The sequence below is a fragment of the Bolinopsis microptera genome, chromosome 13 (genome assembly GCF_026151205.1).
Source record: "Bolinopsis microptera isolate Bmic1 chromosome 13, MBARI_Bmic_1.0, whole genome shotgun sequence".
In the NCBI taxonomy this organism is placed as follows: domain Eukaryota; kingdom Metazoa; phylum Ctenophora; class Tentaculata; order Lobata; family Bolinopsidae; genus Bolinopsis; species Bolinopsis microptera.
The window spans coordinates 11,644,070-11,660,306 of record NC_087084.1 but is presented as its reverse complement, the minus strand read 5'-3'; the positions used below and the strand labels follow the sequence as shown (position 1 = coordinate 11,660,306).

Here is a 16,237-nt window from a genome sequence, read left to right as displayed (position 1 = left end):
CCTTAACTGATCGAACAGGTACTAACACTTAAGCTAGGGAGCACTCATGGGTATATTCCTTTGGTTCCAGTTGGTGTAAACTTAAAGCACAGTTCATCATTTGGAATCCCACTGAGTTGATGATCGAGACCACATATTACAGCAAACTGAATAATACTAATCTCCATTCTCCGCAGTTCAACCGAGACATACTATAACTAAACAATGTTAACATTCTGTTCATGACTGGACGATAAGCACCACAGTCAGTTGGAGGAGAGACCAACACACTATTTGCGTGATATAATTTTAAACAGACATTGAAATGAATTAGCTTAATGGCATTCAAAAGCATTCAAATTCAAAATTTGAAAAATACTTTTGAACGTTTTTTCCAATTGTAGTAGACAATTTTCTAATTGATTTTTAATTTTAATATTACGGTAAGCAAGAAAAGCAATAATTTAGTCTGATGATAGAAATTGAAATTTACTGAGATTAAAAAGTAAACATATCTTGGACAATAAGTTTGTGGTGCAATACTTTTGGGGAAAAATTAATTTGAACGGACTTTGACTTGGAGCTACATTTAACGGGTATAATTTATTTTAACGTACATTCAAATGAACGCTTGGGCCTCCAGCATCCAATTAATGTCCGTTCAAATAAGATCCGATAAGGTACATATCATTTAGTTAAATTTGAATGATGACACACTACACAGTTGATGTTATTTATAAAATAATTTAAACATTTTCTTCAAAAGTATAGACATTTATTTTAACTCTTCTAGACATAGTCTCCATGATTTTGAAATTGTGGGGCTTGTTGGCCTGCTGGGTTCATGCACGACACATTTTAAGTTTACTGTTCAATTGTCCACTGAAAACACGTTAATTAGCATTAACTGTACTAATTATGCGTTGGCGGGGCATTTATCAGCTCCACCACAGATAGTTGCAAGTTTCATTTCCTTAGAAGCGTAGGCAAACGAGCTCTTGCAGCTCATTCCGGTGAAGGAGAAGCTCTTCACGTCTCTGTATACCTCCGCGCATTTTCTTGTCAGCTTCGAGGTGTACAAGATCTCACCCTCAACACTAAGCTCAACAATTCCATCGTTGATGGCAAAGCTCCAGCCAACAGTTCCGACAGGAAGTCCCTTAACCTTGTCCCTTATTCCTTCAGGTGTCTGACAGCGGAAACAGCCGGACATGGAGATCCTTTTCAAACTCCACTCGAACTGTCCGATTGAATCTCCATCATCATTATACATGACGATGGTCTTGACTTTTCTATTGTGGAGGAAGGAGCGTACTCCAATACCTTTAGAGCCGGCAAGCCCGCCAATCAGCTTGACAGAGCATTCTGGGTTTGAACAGAAACCACATTCTGGAGTCCAGCAGTCGCAGGTCTTCTTACCATCTGGGACTACTGGGACTGGGTCTACTGGGACTACTGGGACAACTGGCTCTGGGTCTACTGGGACAACTGGCTCCGGGTCTACTGGGACTACTGGGACTGGGTCTACTGGGACTACTGGCTCTGGATCTACTGGGACTACTGGCTCTGGGTCTACTGGGACTACTGGGACTACTGGCTCTGGATCTACTGGAACTACTGGCTCTGGTTCTACTGGGACTACTGGCTCTGGATCTACTGGAACTACTGGCTCTGGATCTACTGGAACTACTGGCTCTGGATCTACTGGAACTACTGGCTCCGGGTCTACTGGGACTACTGGCTCTGGGTCTACTGGAACTACTGGCTCCGGATCTACTGGAACTACTGGCTCTGGATCTACTGGAACTACTGGCTCTGGATCTACTGGAACTACTGGCTCTGGGTCTACTGGGACTACTGGGTCTGGGTCTTCTGGGACTACTGGCTCTGGGTCTACTGGGACTACTGGCTCTAGATCTACTGGGACTACTGGCTCTGGGTCTACTGGGACAACTGGCTCTGGGTCTATTGGAACTACTGGCTCTGGGTCTACTGGAACTACTGGCTCTGGATCTACTGGGACTACTGGCTCTGGATCTACTGGAACTACTGGCTCTGGGTCTACTGGGACTACTGGCTCTGGGTCTTCTGGGACTACTGGCTCTGGGTCTACTGGAACTACTGGCTCTGGGTCTACTGGCTCTGGTGGCCCCCTTCGGCTTTCTTGATCCGTCACTTCTTTAACTCTTTCACCCTTTTCTAAAAAATGATATTCTCTTAACTTTTCTTTAATTTAATATAAAGTTCCTAAATCTGTCAAAGAGAATGAAGGGCAATGTTATTAAAAAGTTAAAACAACGTTGGAGTTTACTAATGCATTTACAAAAAGCTCGAAGTGATTAGTGGTTGATAAACATTAAATACTGGGTAAAAGTACTCCCTTATATACAATGTTAAAATTTCTTAATAAGTTAATAGTCTTAATACACTCTGACTTGAACTTAATATTCTTATGATAAATGTGCTACTTACCAATTGTTTGTTTCCCTTTTCCTTTTCGGCGCTCGATATCTGATTTTCCTCCTCCTTTTTCCTCTGAGTTAAAATACATTAAAATCAGAGAAATTTACTTAAATTTGCTTTTTCTTTTTGTTGCAATTCGTAAATCAAATCTCAATATTTCCATACTTCAAATATTATTTCAAATTTCAATAATGATTTTACGAACCTGCGCATTCTTCCTCGGACTCATCTGACCCGTCGGTGCACTCTTCTTTACCATTACAGAAGAGTTTCTTAGGAACGCATTGCATACCGTCCGCACACTTCTTTTTGGCTGCCGGACACTCGTAGGCTGGTAAAGTGATTATTCATTATTTATTATTTATTATTGATTTATAATTCATAATTCTCAATTTATAAAGCTTAATATTGTTAAAATAGTCCGCTTACCAGCACAGAAGGCAGGATCTTCGTCCGAACCGTCCTTACAGTCTGGCTCCGAGTCACACAGGTTCCATCGGGACAGACATTTGTTACCATCACACTTTATTTGGTTATCCTGACACTCGTAGGCTGGTTTCAAAAATTAGATATAGTAAAATTAAATACAGTACATTAACTATAGTTATACATGATACAGTAATCTGTTGACTAGTTAAATGATAAGTGGACAAGACTTTGATAAACTAAAATTTACTGAGATTTTTCTTATCAATCAAACTTAAATAATAACTAATATAAGCTTATTAGTAAATTAAGCTAAATAATAACTGATAAAAGTTAATTAGCTTATTGAGTTATTGAGTTAAATTGTAACTAATTTAAGTAAATAAGCTAATTAAGTTAACTAATAACTACACTTACTTATACAGAAAACCGGATCTTCATCCGATCCGTCGAGACATTGGGTACTACCGTCACACGTTGTCCCTTTAGCGACACACTGGTCACCACTGGCGCACTTTTTCGTCCCGATCCCGCATACACCCAAAACTAGTTTGAACACAATAAATATGTTAAATATGTTATATTGAATAAAAGCAGTGCTGAACTAACTTGAACCTATGAAATTTGCCGTTTGATTGCGGAGCTTTAATCATAATGTTGCAAATTAAAAATATTTTTAATATCACTATGTTCATTATGGAATAGTACTTTTTTCACTTGGTTAAATCTTATGTTCAATATTATGTCAAATATCTATTCTGGTAAGTGCTAACCAAAGCAAATGTCGGGGCTCTCATCGGATCCGTCAGCACATTGCGTGACACCATCGCACTTTTTCTGTAAGGAGGCACATCCATTTCCGTCAGCACACACCATTTCGCTTTCTTTACAAGCGCAGCCCAGGTCGTCGGACTTATCGTTGCAGTGAGGAATTTTAAATTTATCACATTTTCCAGATGAAGGAAAACACTGGATTCCGTCCGCACACTTTTGCTGTTCAACGGGGCATTCAAAACCTAGTTGGGGTTTAAGTTACTGTATAGTACTTTTGCAGTACTATTTTATAGTATTATTTTATTGTTAATTTTTAGACTTACCTTAATCGGGAATATTATGACTGGGATAAAGTGGTGGGTTTTGGAACATTCCGCCATATTTTTCCCGGTCATTAATTTTCCCAGTCATAAATTAACCCGCTATAATGTTCCTGAGTAAGGTAAACTAATAGTAATACATTTTGATGCTTGGTGGGTTTTGGAAAATTCCGCTATATTTTTCCCGGTCATTAATTTTCCCAGTCATAAATTAACCCGCTATAATATTCCCGAGTAAGGTAGAGCTTTAGAAATAAATTTTGTCCAGTTTTTTGCAACAGAACATTAATCCGAATCATCCAACTATTTTCCATCATCAAAACAAGGTCCCTACTTTTTCTATCGAATGAATAAATCATAACCACTCAACACATGATACCGCCTCATAAATAGTCAGTGTAATAAGCGCCAAGCGCGAGCACAGAACTTTTTTTCTCCAGCTCCGATTTCGATAAATTTGGTACCAAAAGTTGTCTAAAAATGTGAATAAAATAAATCCACCGTGTAGCAATTTTCGCTAAGAATGCTACACGGCGCTTGTTTGCCGCGCGTGCTTTTTTCGCACAAATTTTCAGTTTTTGGCCTATACCTTTCGCATTTTCAGTTATTATCACTTAATTATTATGGCATCGTAATAAGCTCATCGAGACGAAACTTTTGGTACTAATCTTTTAAGATTTAAAGGAAAATTATTTTCAAACATTTTTAATCTGAACACAGGGTCCCTTGTGTAAAATGTTGACCAAATTTTTGAAAATTTTTGTGCTTGAAATATTATAATTTTGGTACTAAAAGTTGCGTCTGACTAAGTTTATTACGATCCTGTATGAATTATTTCAAAATATTCAATATGTTAGGAGTTATAGGCATTTTAACCAATAAATTACCCATTTTTCGTCCTTTATACACTCTTGCGATGCACAAAAGGCCCACATACAGCTTGACGTTATCGTGCTACACGGTGAATTTTCATTATTCACACTTAGAGGCAACTTTTGGTACCAAATTTATCAAAATCAGAGACAAAAAAATTCTGTGCCAGCTCATGGCGCTTATTACATAGAATAAAAACTATATTGAGGAATAACTCTGCATACCTGTGCAAAACTCCGCTGATTCATCAAAGCCATTTGAACACGCAGGACCTCCATTACACAGACCACTGTTGGGAACACATTCGTCAATATCGCCACACTTTGTTTGTCCCTCCGGACATACGAACCCTGAAATTGTGGTTGTTTTAAAATTACTCACTTTTGAATCGGATCGCTGATATGATCATTATTATACGTAGTGACTAACTTTAAAATCTAGTTTATTTTCGAGACTTTGTAGGGTCTCTAATACTTATACGTTGAGATAAACAAAATCCAAATAATCTGTATGAACTGCAATGACTTTTTTCATAGATTGTGATTATATAATATATTCGCCGAATAAGATCAAACGATATTGTAATATTTCATTTTACCAAAACCCATAATCATGGGTAGAGTGGACCGCTGCCAGTGTCTCTCTTTCCCAAACAAAAGGAAATGATATTAATTTGATTGACCGTTCTCAAATGCAAAATGATACCGAGAATGAAATCGGTCGCTCGCTTTTCCCATTCATTCACGGCTTACGAATTGTAATAATTTTCGATTGATTACATGTCAATCAGATGCTGTAAAAATCTCTTTGGGTTGCGTTCGGGTCGATACCTAGTATTTCGGGGTAAGGGTGGTAGTTATCACTTATTGCATTAGCTGAAGTTTATTGAATCTTTATTGCCGAGTACAGCTGCCTTTGGGTAGTTCTTCTTAATCTATTACAATTGTAAATGAATGGGAAAAGCGAGCGACCGATTTCATTCTCGGTATCATTTTGCATTTGAGAACGGTCAATCAAATTAATATCATTTCCTTTTGTTTGGGAAAGAGAGACACTGGCAGCGGTCCACTCTACCCATGATTATGGGTTTTGGTAAAATATCATCTCTTTTTGATTATAATGTCAGGGTACTTTATAAAGTCGAAATATAAACTGATATCTTCATTATATTTATAATAAGGAGGAAGTTTCAACGATTTCGAAATTTTTCCTTTAAAAACATTTCCTTGTGTTTAGGTAAGCATATCGGTCCATCACTGACTGAATATACCACTTAATACTCATTCAAGTTGACATTAAATTCATATATAATGACATTAAACTGTCGTGGCAAAGCAGAATTTGTTGGAAATCACGAATGAGCAAAATTCTCACCTTTCGCACGTGCAAACTTTGAGCGGACGTTGCATGCGCATCCAATATTGAATCGCCGTAAATTTTTGCATGTAATTGTATTATATATAGCTTGATAAGCATGCAAAGTTTCAAAGTATTTCAAGAAGAACTGTAATCACAACGGCACTCTAAAGTTGACAGAAAATGACGAAAACAGCAATTTTCAGTGATTTTAGCAATTTTCTATCAATTTGGGCGTGTCCCCACGTGTGCAACTTTTCGATTTTCAACTTTAAAACTAGCCTAATGCACAATGTATACCTATAGGAAGCAGAACTGAGCTCCACAACCCAAGGCATGGCCCAACACCAAAGAATACTAAATCGCAAAATTGACGTTTTTATAAAATAATTCTTCAAAAAAGCACAAACTTCAATGACAAATATCTTTATGAAGGAGCAAGCTAGAAAAACTTTCCGGTAGATTTTCAGAATGCTTGAACAATTATCTAAGGTAAAAATTTCCTCAGATTTTGAATAAAATTACTCCTTAATGGGTTAAAATTAATTTTAAAAGTTATTACTTTGTCAAAAATCAAGTTTTTAAAACGGTTAACTTGATGACGTCATCAAGGGGTGTTTATGACGTCAAATAAATTTTTTATACAATGTAAACTAAAGTGTAAACAATTATTTGCAAGACCTGTGGTCGGAAATGGCTGTATCTTTTATACTTTTGAATCTATGGACACTTAAATACAGGCTACAATTGACTGGCAAAGCGTCTATCCCTGAATATATGGACACGTTCATTTGAGTTTGAGGATATTGGTAAATATAAGTGACCCTATTAAAAGGCACAGTGTAGTTGACTTTGTCACACTATGAAATTACACAAACCCTTGATGGTTAGGATAATCGTCTCATCCTCTAGGCTAACTTTGTCACATAACGATATCTTAATCAGGTGATAAGATATCGCTTAAATACGGCCGGCACGGAAATGGTTACATTGTCACACTATAAACATGTGACAGAGTAAATATGGACCCCTTGCTGCCGTTTTTGACCAAAATTTTGAGTGTCCAGTTGATTGGATGTGTACATATGACCATTACCTACATATTTGACGACTTTTTTCGTTAGATGGTGCACTCAGGTTTACTCTGTCACACATTTAAGAAAATATGTGAACAATGTTTAGGGAACCCTGATAAGCAATGCTGACTAGTGTAGGTTTAGTTAATGGCCTGGAAGTGCTAGGAATTGTTATTATATCATATAGTCGCAAGGAATTAAAACACAGAAGGCACAGACAAGTTTACTTTGTCACATAATCTTGATGATATCTGAACATGTGTGAAATTGAACAAATAATGATATACCAGCTTAAACCCTTTGTATTACGTACTATGGATCAAACAACACTGCTAGTACCATGCACCAGTCACATAAATGGTGGTAATATGTTAACAGTGGTAATATGTTAACAGTGTCACAATTAAACTACCACAACATGGTCAAAAATAGGGTAATTTCGTCACAAAAAAATTATTATAACTCTGTCAGCTCCTTGCTGGCAAAATAACTAGTTTATCGACATTTTTTTGATGATAAAATTACATAGTATTCTAATAGAGGTATAGTTCTTCAAAATAGGGGCAAGACATGTTTACTTTGTCACATCAGTTATTATAAGAGTTAGGTAATCGTTATCAGATTAACCGATCTTTTTCGTAGTATGGATCAATTAATATAGGCAATAAAGCATCCTAATTCCTATGCCAATTTTAACACACTATCTTGAAATTTTTGGGGCAGGAAAAGTTAATTTTGTCACATGTTCATTGTTCAGTGTCTTTGACAAATTAATCTAAAATTGTTAAACTTGAGCTCTGATGTTCTGGACAATATTCTACCAATCGTTTCTGAAAGAATGTTGAATTCTAATAGAGTTATAGATCTTCAAAATAGGGGCAAGACATGTTTACTTTGTCACATCAGTTATTATCACAGTTAGGTAATCATCATCACATTAACATATATTTTTTTGTAGTTTGGATTGATTTATTTAGTTAATAAGGCAGCCTATGCTAATTTTTACACACTTTCTTGAAATTGTTGGGGCAGGAAAAGTTAATTTTGTCACATTTTTAGTGACTTTGACAAATTTAACCTAAAATTGTTAAACTTGAGCTCTGATGTTCTGGACAATATTCTACCAATTTTTTCTGAAAGAATGTTAAATTCTAATAGAGTTATAGAATATATAGATCTTCAAAATAGGGGCAAGACATGTTTACTTTGTCACATCAGTTATTATAAGAGTTATTACTTATTATAAGAGACTATTTCATTATATAATCATTGTTTTTAACCTATTTACGATTTCGTATAATTTTTTGTGACAATGTAAACATCAACTGATCTTAACTCGCATCAACTACATTGTCATCATGTAAAGTTTTCCCGCCTTTCAAACCAAAATCAGATATAAATAATTCGCCCAAAATTTTAAATTCCATATATTGTGACAGAATTAACCTCATTTCCCAATAACCAAGTGCCTGTATTAGCTTACTATTCAAAGCAACATATTTTAGGGCTATGATTGGTACTCCGTACTTGGTAGATCAACCATCAAATAATGAGTAAAAAGGGTTTTGAGGACACCTCACAGTAGAATAGAGGTATGGTATTTTGAGTGTGACAAAGTTACCTTAATATTGCCTTGTAACCGTTCGATCCGTGCCCTTTAACCAATGTTGTATCATAATTGTTAGATTGACCTAATCTACTATGTTTCAGACCAAGGAATGATAATTAGACAACTGCAGTTAACTAAGTCACACAAAATGTGACATTTGAACCATTATAGTGCCTAACAACAATAGATTTTCTTTCTGAGCAGTGCATATGGGAGTATGGGTTACGCGGCTAATGTTCAGAACTTCTGAACGTGCTAGGTTAATAGATGTCAAAATTAAGCCACTATCGTCAAAAACGCTATTATTTTTGTTTACCAATATCCTCAAACTCAAATGAACGTGTCCATATATGTATATCTGTATGTATATCTGTATGTATATGTCCCGACAATCTGTCGTAAAACAGGGGTTCTAGAAAACCCATTTCCCGATGCTCCTGAAACCTGAAACTTTTTTTGCAGTCAATTTGGTCAACGTCTAGACGCCCTGAAAAATTTCAGATCTCTAACTCAATTTTAACATGGTTGTTAGGGCACCTGAATATGGCGATTTTGGGTTTTTTACCGAATTTCGTATAACAGTGCTGGCGAGTATTTTATGCAAATTTCTTAAAAATCTGAACATAACTATTTTTTATTCCTGTCATCTTTGACATCAAATTAGAATGTTTTGAACTAAAAATAAATCTGCTGAACGACTTCCGATGAGTCTTAATCCCTGGAAAACTCCTGCCGGAGGCGGCGGCCTTCGGCCGCCGCCTCCGGCCGGAGTGCACGCTTCGCGTGCACAAAAGAGGCTTGTAACGTGTACCAAAGGGGGTATAATAGTAAAAGGGGTATAATAGTAAAGGGGGTATAATAGTAAAGGGGGTATAATAGTAAATGGGGAACATAGTATACCCACAATAAATGCAACGGTCGTGCTTGTCAGCACTGTGATTCTCTATTAGACGTGACATTGTGGGCAGCAGAAAAATAAACAACAAAATAAAAGAAGAAAAAAGAAACAATAGGAAAATATTTCAAACCTTTGTTAATGATTTCGGTTGGACCCTCTGTAAAATAATTATGTTAGAAATTCTTGTTAAAAATTTTCACCAACATGATACATTAAGATGAATCCATTTTATATTTTGAGCAGAAATGTATCTAATCGCAGATTGCTGATAGTAAATTATGACATAAATATTAATATCAATGTTTTGATTCCAAGAATTTACATACAAATTTACCGTCATTTACATAATTAAATAAATTTACATAAATAAATAAATAAAAACTTACCCTCTACAATCGCACCTGAAATTTGTAATATGTTTACAACGACTCTCCAGATTCAAAATCAAACTATGTTTTAGTACGTTCGTGTTATTCAGAAATCAAATAAAAGTTAGAAACCAAAAATCATACGTTATCGAAAGTATCATCTATTTGCGAATCGTACATCTGGCTTAATAATTGCTCATTTAAACCGTTTTTATAAATAGAATTATCAGAAGCTCACCCTTTTTAGTAAAGTACTCTTTTACAGTGACTTTATCTAATTGATAAACCACTTCCTCGCCAGTAGCATCTTTCTCTGAAATAAAATAAATTATTGAAATAGCATAAATAATTTAAATAATTTCAGATTAGAAATAAAGCATAATGCCATGCTTTTCATGAAACTTGTAAAATATCACGAAATTGAGTACAAATTTTGGTCAGTAAAATCTCAATGCACTCACCATCATAACAATCGTTCACAGAATCAGATCCCTTTTGTGATAACTGGCCGCCAGGACAGGGGGTGCAGGATGTAGCTCCTGCAGCACTGTAATGGTCAACTCCGCATTCCTCACAGCCGTCAGCTGACATGAAGCTTCCAGCTGGGCAATCTGTTAAGAAAAACTTGTTAGCAGGTGTTAGAGCTGATAGTGGCAATCAATGTCGGAAATTCAATTACGATTACGAAAATTATAAAACCCCTAAACTCCAAACTATTAAAAAATATTTGGGACTGAAAATAAATTTCTAAGAACAATCCCTAAATATTTTGAATTCGTCTATACAGCTTTTATCTGGCTAAATGATTGTGACATGAAGATAAAATAGGTTATAGAGCAGTTTAAAATTTGTATTTTAAATATATACAAATACTTCTCCTGACCTGCGAAAAGAACCCCTTGAAGGCATAGCAGTATGATGCACGCTAGCATCGTGCCCTTTAAAACCATGGAGCTACCCTGCAAAGAGATTTTCAAAGGTAGTACATCACGATAAATGCATATTGTTTGTTTCTTTAAGATTCAATTGATATTTCTAGTTGTATTCCTTGGAATGAGATGAGATGTAAACAGTAGTTATACCCTTACCCACAATCTTCGCTATAAATATAATTATTAAGTATAGACTACAGATTGAGAGAGCGGCATGGCTCACCAATCACCAATAAATAAAAATTAAAATAATACGAACAAACATTAGTCTAATTACAACTTTAAAAGCAACATCCCCGAAAATCAGAGCTAATTTTACTGTCTTCAATTCACGATCAGACTTTTTTATCCCCGTTTGTGCCACGTACTGAGTAATGACATAGTCATACCCAATATAAAATATCATGTGAGTTATAACTGAATTTGTGTTCAACCGCGGGAGGAGACACGAAATTAAATCAGTAATCTTCTCTTCCAGGAAATTTAAATTTCTTGTTTTCTATTATTGATTTAGAATTATTCATCTAATTACATAATATGTCCTCCTCTGGATGAATTCCGAAATGTCTATATTTAGATATTAGAACATACTGGAAAAGGTGTTTTATCCTGTATCTGATTTTCTCTTATCCCCAATTCCGCTCGTTATATGATCTGCAGAAGCGATGCAAAATTTGCAGAAATGTTTTTATAAATTATATACGTCCATGTTACATAATTAGAAACTGGATAATCAATTGGAATGTACACTGTACACTAACAAAGCTACTTTTCTATGTTACTGAAGGAAGTTGGGACAAACTCTAAAGACTTGAAGAGGAACTACGAACCCTGATGCGTGACAGGGGTTATCTGGCGTAGATCGGACTTAGTTCCGACATAGTAGTAGTAGTAGTAGTAGTACACTGAAAGGAAAAGGGTAAACAGGCTACTATATAAGTATCATCATTGATAATGCAATCAATGATATTCTGAAATATTGCTATCTTTATAAACGCGGGTAGAAACTTATTTGAAATTGCAAGCTGCAAGTCACCTAGAGGCACCTCCCGGCTCCCAGGCACCTAGAGGCACTAAATGGTCCACCGATAAAGTACCAAATTGCCGCAACAGCTGTACAAATCTAATCAAAAGTATAAATAAGGGTCTCCTTCCGGGCTTCCGGAGTTTTAAATATTTTTAACTAATTATACTCAAAATATATGATAATATACTTTTTGAAATATAAAAAATCAGTTGATTAGATCAACAGTTACAACCATTTGATGTGTGAATCCAGTTTTTTGACCCACGCCATGTGGCCCGTCAAAACATGGCGTAGTTTGGGCAGACATTCGGGGAATAGAAGCGTAGTTAGTAGTATCGCCTGTTCTATAATAAAATGTTTATAAAACAATTCACAGCCACCTCAACAAGTGCCCACCGCGAATAATTACATTATTTGCTAAAATATACACCTCAAGGATGTTAGGGCCAGCCCACACTACGCCTCTATTCCCCGAATGTCTGCCCACACTACGCCTCTATTCCCCGAATGTCTGCCCACACTACGCCTCTATTCCCCGAATGTCTGCCCACACTACGCCTCTATTCCCCGAATGTCTGCCCACACTACGCCTCTATTCCCCGAATGTCTGCCCACACTACGCCTCTATTCCCCGAATGTCTGCCCACACTACGCCTCTATTCCCCGAATGTCTGCCCACACTACGCCTCTATTCCCCGAATATCTGCCCACACTACGCCTCTATTCCCCGAATGTCTGCCCACACTACGCCTCTATTCCCCGAATGTCTGCCCACACTACGCCTCTATTCCCCGAATGTCTGCCCACACTACGCCTCTATTCCCCGAATGTCTGCCCACACTACGCCTCTATTCCCCGAATGTCTGCCCACACTACGCCTCTATTCCCCGAATGTCTGCCCACACTACGCCTTTATTCCCCGAATGTCTGCCCAAACTACGCCTCTATTCCCCGAATGTCTGCCCAAACTACGCCTCTATTCCCCGAATGTCTGCCCACACTACGCCTCTATTCCCCGAATGTCTGCCCACACTACGCCTCTATTCCCCGAATGTCTGCCCACACTACGCCTCTATTCCCCGAATGTCTGCCCACACTACGCCTCTATTCCCCGAATGTCTGCCCACACTACGCCTCTATTCCCCGAATGTCTGCCCACACTACGCCTCTATTCCCCGAATGTCTGCCCACACTACGCCTCTATTCCCCGAATGTCTGCCCACACTACGCCTCTATTCCCCGAATGTCTGCCCACACTACGCCTCTATTCCCCGAATGTCTGCCCACACTACGCCTCTATTCCCCGAATGTCTGCCCACACTACGCCTCTATTCCCCGAATGTCTGCCCACACTACGCCTCTATTCCCCGAATGTCTGCCCAAACTACGCCTCTATTCCCCGAATGTCTGCCCACACTACGCCTCTATTCCCCGAATGTCTGCCCACACTACGCCTCTATTCCCCGAATGTCTGCCCACACTACGCCTCTATTCCCCGAATGTCTGCCCACACTACGCCTCTATTCCCCGAATGTCTGCCCACACTACGCCTCTATTCCCCGAATGTCTGCCCACACTACGCCTCTATTCCCCGAATGTCTGCCCACACTACGCCTCTATTCCCCGAATGTCTGCCCACACTACGCCTCTATTCCCCGAATGTCTGCCCACACTACGCCTCTATTCCCCGAATGTCTGCCCAAACTACGCCTCTATTCCCCGAATGTCTGCCCAAACTACGCCTCTATTCCCCGAATGTCAGCCCACACTACGCCTCTATTCCCCGAATGTCTGCCCAAACTACGCCATGTCAATTGTTTAACAATAAGACATATATGAAACAATTCTCTCCCAATCACTAGAAATTGATTAATGTTTCTAGGTTTACTGGGGCTGCAACTCGACTGGTGGAAGTGGAACTTCCCAATCGTGCTGCAATTGAATCTATATAGTCATAGAGATAAATCATAAAAATAAATGATGGTATGTCAATAATCTTATGATTAATCGATCACTTTTGAAATTCGATCTGGAGCATGCGAAGTACTAGACAAACTTTTCGGATAACTAAGTCTCTACTTTCCCTCCTGGACCCTATCACTCAATCAGAGCAAAATGAGACCGATGTTGTACCAGGATGCCTCCTTAGTCCTTATACATATATCATGCTTAACTTAATTTGAAATTAACATGAATATTAGTTGTAGAATTCCTTCCGTATAACAATCCTAGCGAACTCGACTGGTAGTACGTCCCAATCGTGCTGCAATCGAATCTATATATAAGCATATAGATAAATAATAAAAAAGAAATGATGGTATATCAATATACTTATCAACGCATGTAGAAACTTATTTTAAATTGTATCATGCAATCCTACGTAAAATACGAACATTGATAAAAATGGATGGTGATAGCTTAAAACATCTAATGTTAATTTAAAGTCAACTAACCTATTAAATTTAATATTCTCTACAAGATGGAAATGATTTCCGCTTATAAAGACAATTTTAAGCGGTTATACTTATAGTTGGGTAGTCGGTACGTTGGTTTTGAATACAAAGCCGCGTGATTTATAATCCTATGATCTTATTACTATAACTAACCTAATCAGTCCCTTTTTTTGTGCATGAAATTCAATGGCTGGAATATGAGAATATGTGCAGAACTAGACAAACTGTCGCTAATTTCCCTCCTGGATCCTTACTGGGCGGCTCTCAGCCTGTCATTCCGGCGTATCTCTATTATGAACATAAATATAATTATAGCCTGGGGTCCCCAGGTAATTTAACCCTGGCCCTATTGCAGAACAAAATGAGACCGATGCTGCACCAGGTTTTCTGCAACGTATCATATAATGCTTAACTTGATTTGGTATAATTATAACGTAAATATGAATAGTAACTAATAACTATTATAAAACTCTTTCCGTAGAACATGAATCAAATGGACCCGGTTGGAAACTTTGGAAGGAAATTCCATTTAATCTTAATGCGCTACCTTTAGTTTGGTCACTGACCTTTCTTTTTGGAAAGACACATTATCATATACGTAGAGTGGCATATTGACTTCAAATTTTTCCAGGAAAATTTGAGAACTTATAGCCGTTAGTTTTTATTGGAAGCTTTAACACGAAGCGAAATCAGAAATACGAAACATTTTGATTTAGTTCATCTTCGGTGGTTTTTTTTCGCCTAAGCGTCCTAATTCAAAGAATATGTACCTACTTAAACTTTAGGCTTACCTTTGACAAAGTTAATCTCATTCAAAAATATTTAACCAGTTTATGGGCCAAAATCTATCAAATTTTGTGCGTGCGCTCAAATATGGGCATATACAATATAGTTTTTGGTTGATAATGATAACTTAGTAATTTTTGTCCAATTAATCTAGATTCTAGCTGTATAAAAATTCTTATACGAGTTCAAAATACCACAAGCTACAATAACCTATAATAGTATAATATCAGTTTTGGGTATGTCGATTTGGCATAGTAATTGGGCCACCTCCACAAAATTTATCAAATTCAAAATCAGTGTGCGGATGGAAAATTGAAAAATTCTGAAATAATTGGCGATGAATTCTTTAACTTAATTAAACAAAACAATAACAAGCAATTAACATGCGTATAGTTATACTTCTGAGGAATTTGTTTCCCTTTGAATCAATCAAACTAGATGAATTGTTGTAAATACTGAGATCAAACTATCAATCTACAGGCTATCGTCAAACATGTTGCAAGGCGTCATCTTCAGTGACATAAGCCCTCAAATTATTTGTTATATAGTAGTGTTGAAAGTATTAAAATACTAGTTATACTTCTAATTTATCATTTACTTGATACTGCTGCAACCCAGAACATGATTTTATTTTTAAGAGATAAAAGCCCACAAAATAACCCTGAGCCTCCCCAACTCCAAGCTAACGTAAAAACACAACATTCATTTGAAACATAATATCCAATTTGATCATATCCTCCGCACAACCCTCGCCGCCATCCGAGGACACAGAGGAAGAGCAGTCCAATGGTGCGACGACCGTTGGGAGCGGTACCTTCAAAAAAAATTGGATCATAATTATGTGCTCTTGAACCTCGTCGGCTACAGGGCTGCAAGCATGATTTGATTGAGTCAGAC

The 16,237-nt window shown here is 37.3% G+C and overlaps 1 protein-coding gene across 1 annotated transcript; it reads right to left on the bottom strand.

The window, feature by feature from the left end:
• Window positions 1-858: 858 nt before the first annotated feature.
• LOC134824897 (uncharacterized) lies at window positions 859-15,899 on the bottom strand. The gene is made up of 13 exons (XM_063836900.1): window positions 15,870-15,899; window positions 11,026-11,103; window positions 10,604-10,753; window positions 10,381-10,455; window positions 10,161-10,175; window positions 9,905-9,931; window positions 5,060-5,185; window positions 3,642-3,884; window positions 3,286-3,414; window positions 2,872-2,994; window positions 2,648-2,773; window positions 2,452-2,514; window positions 859-2,178 (listed from the first exon to the last, which is right to left on the bottom strand). The coding sequence occupies exons 2-13, from the start codon at window positions 11,090-11,092 to the stop codon at window positions 896-898; spliced, it is 2,427 nt and encodes an 808-aa protein (XP_063692970.1). The 5' UTR covers window positions 11,093-11,103; window positions 15,870-15,899; the 3' UTR covers window positions 859-895.
• Between the last annotated feature and the right edge of the window lie 338 nt (window positions 15,900-16,237).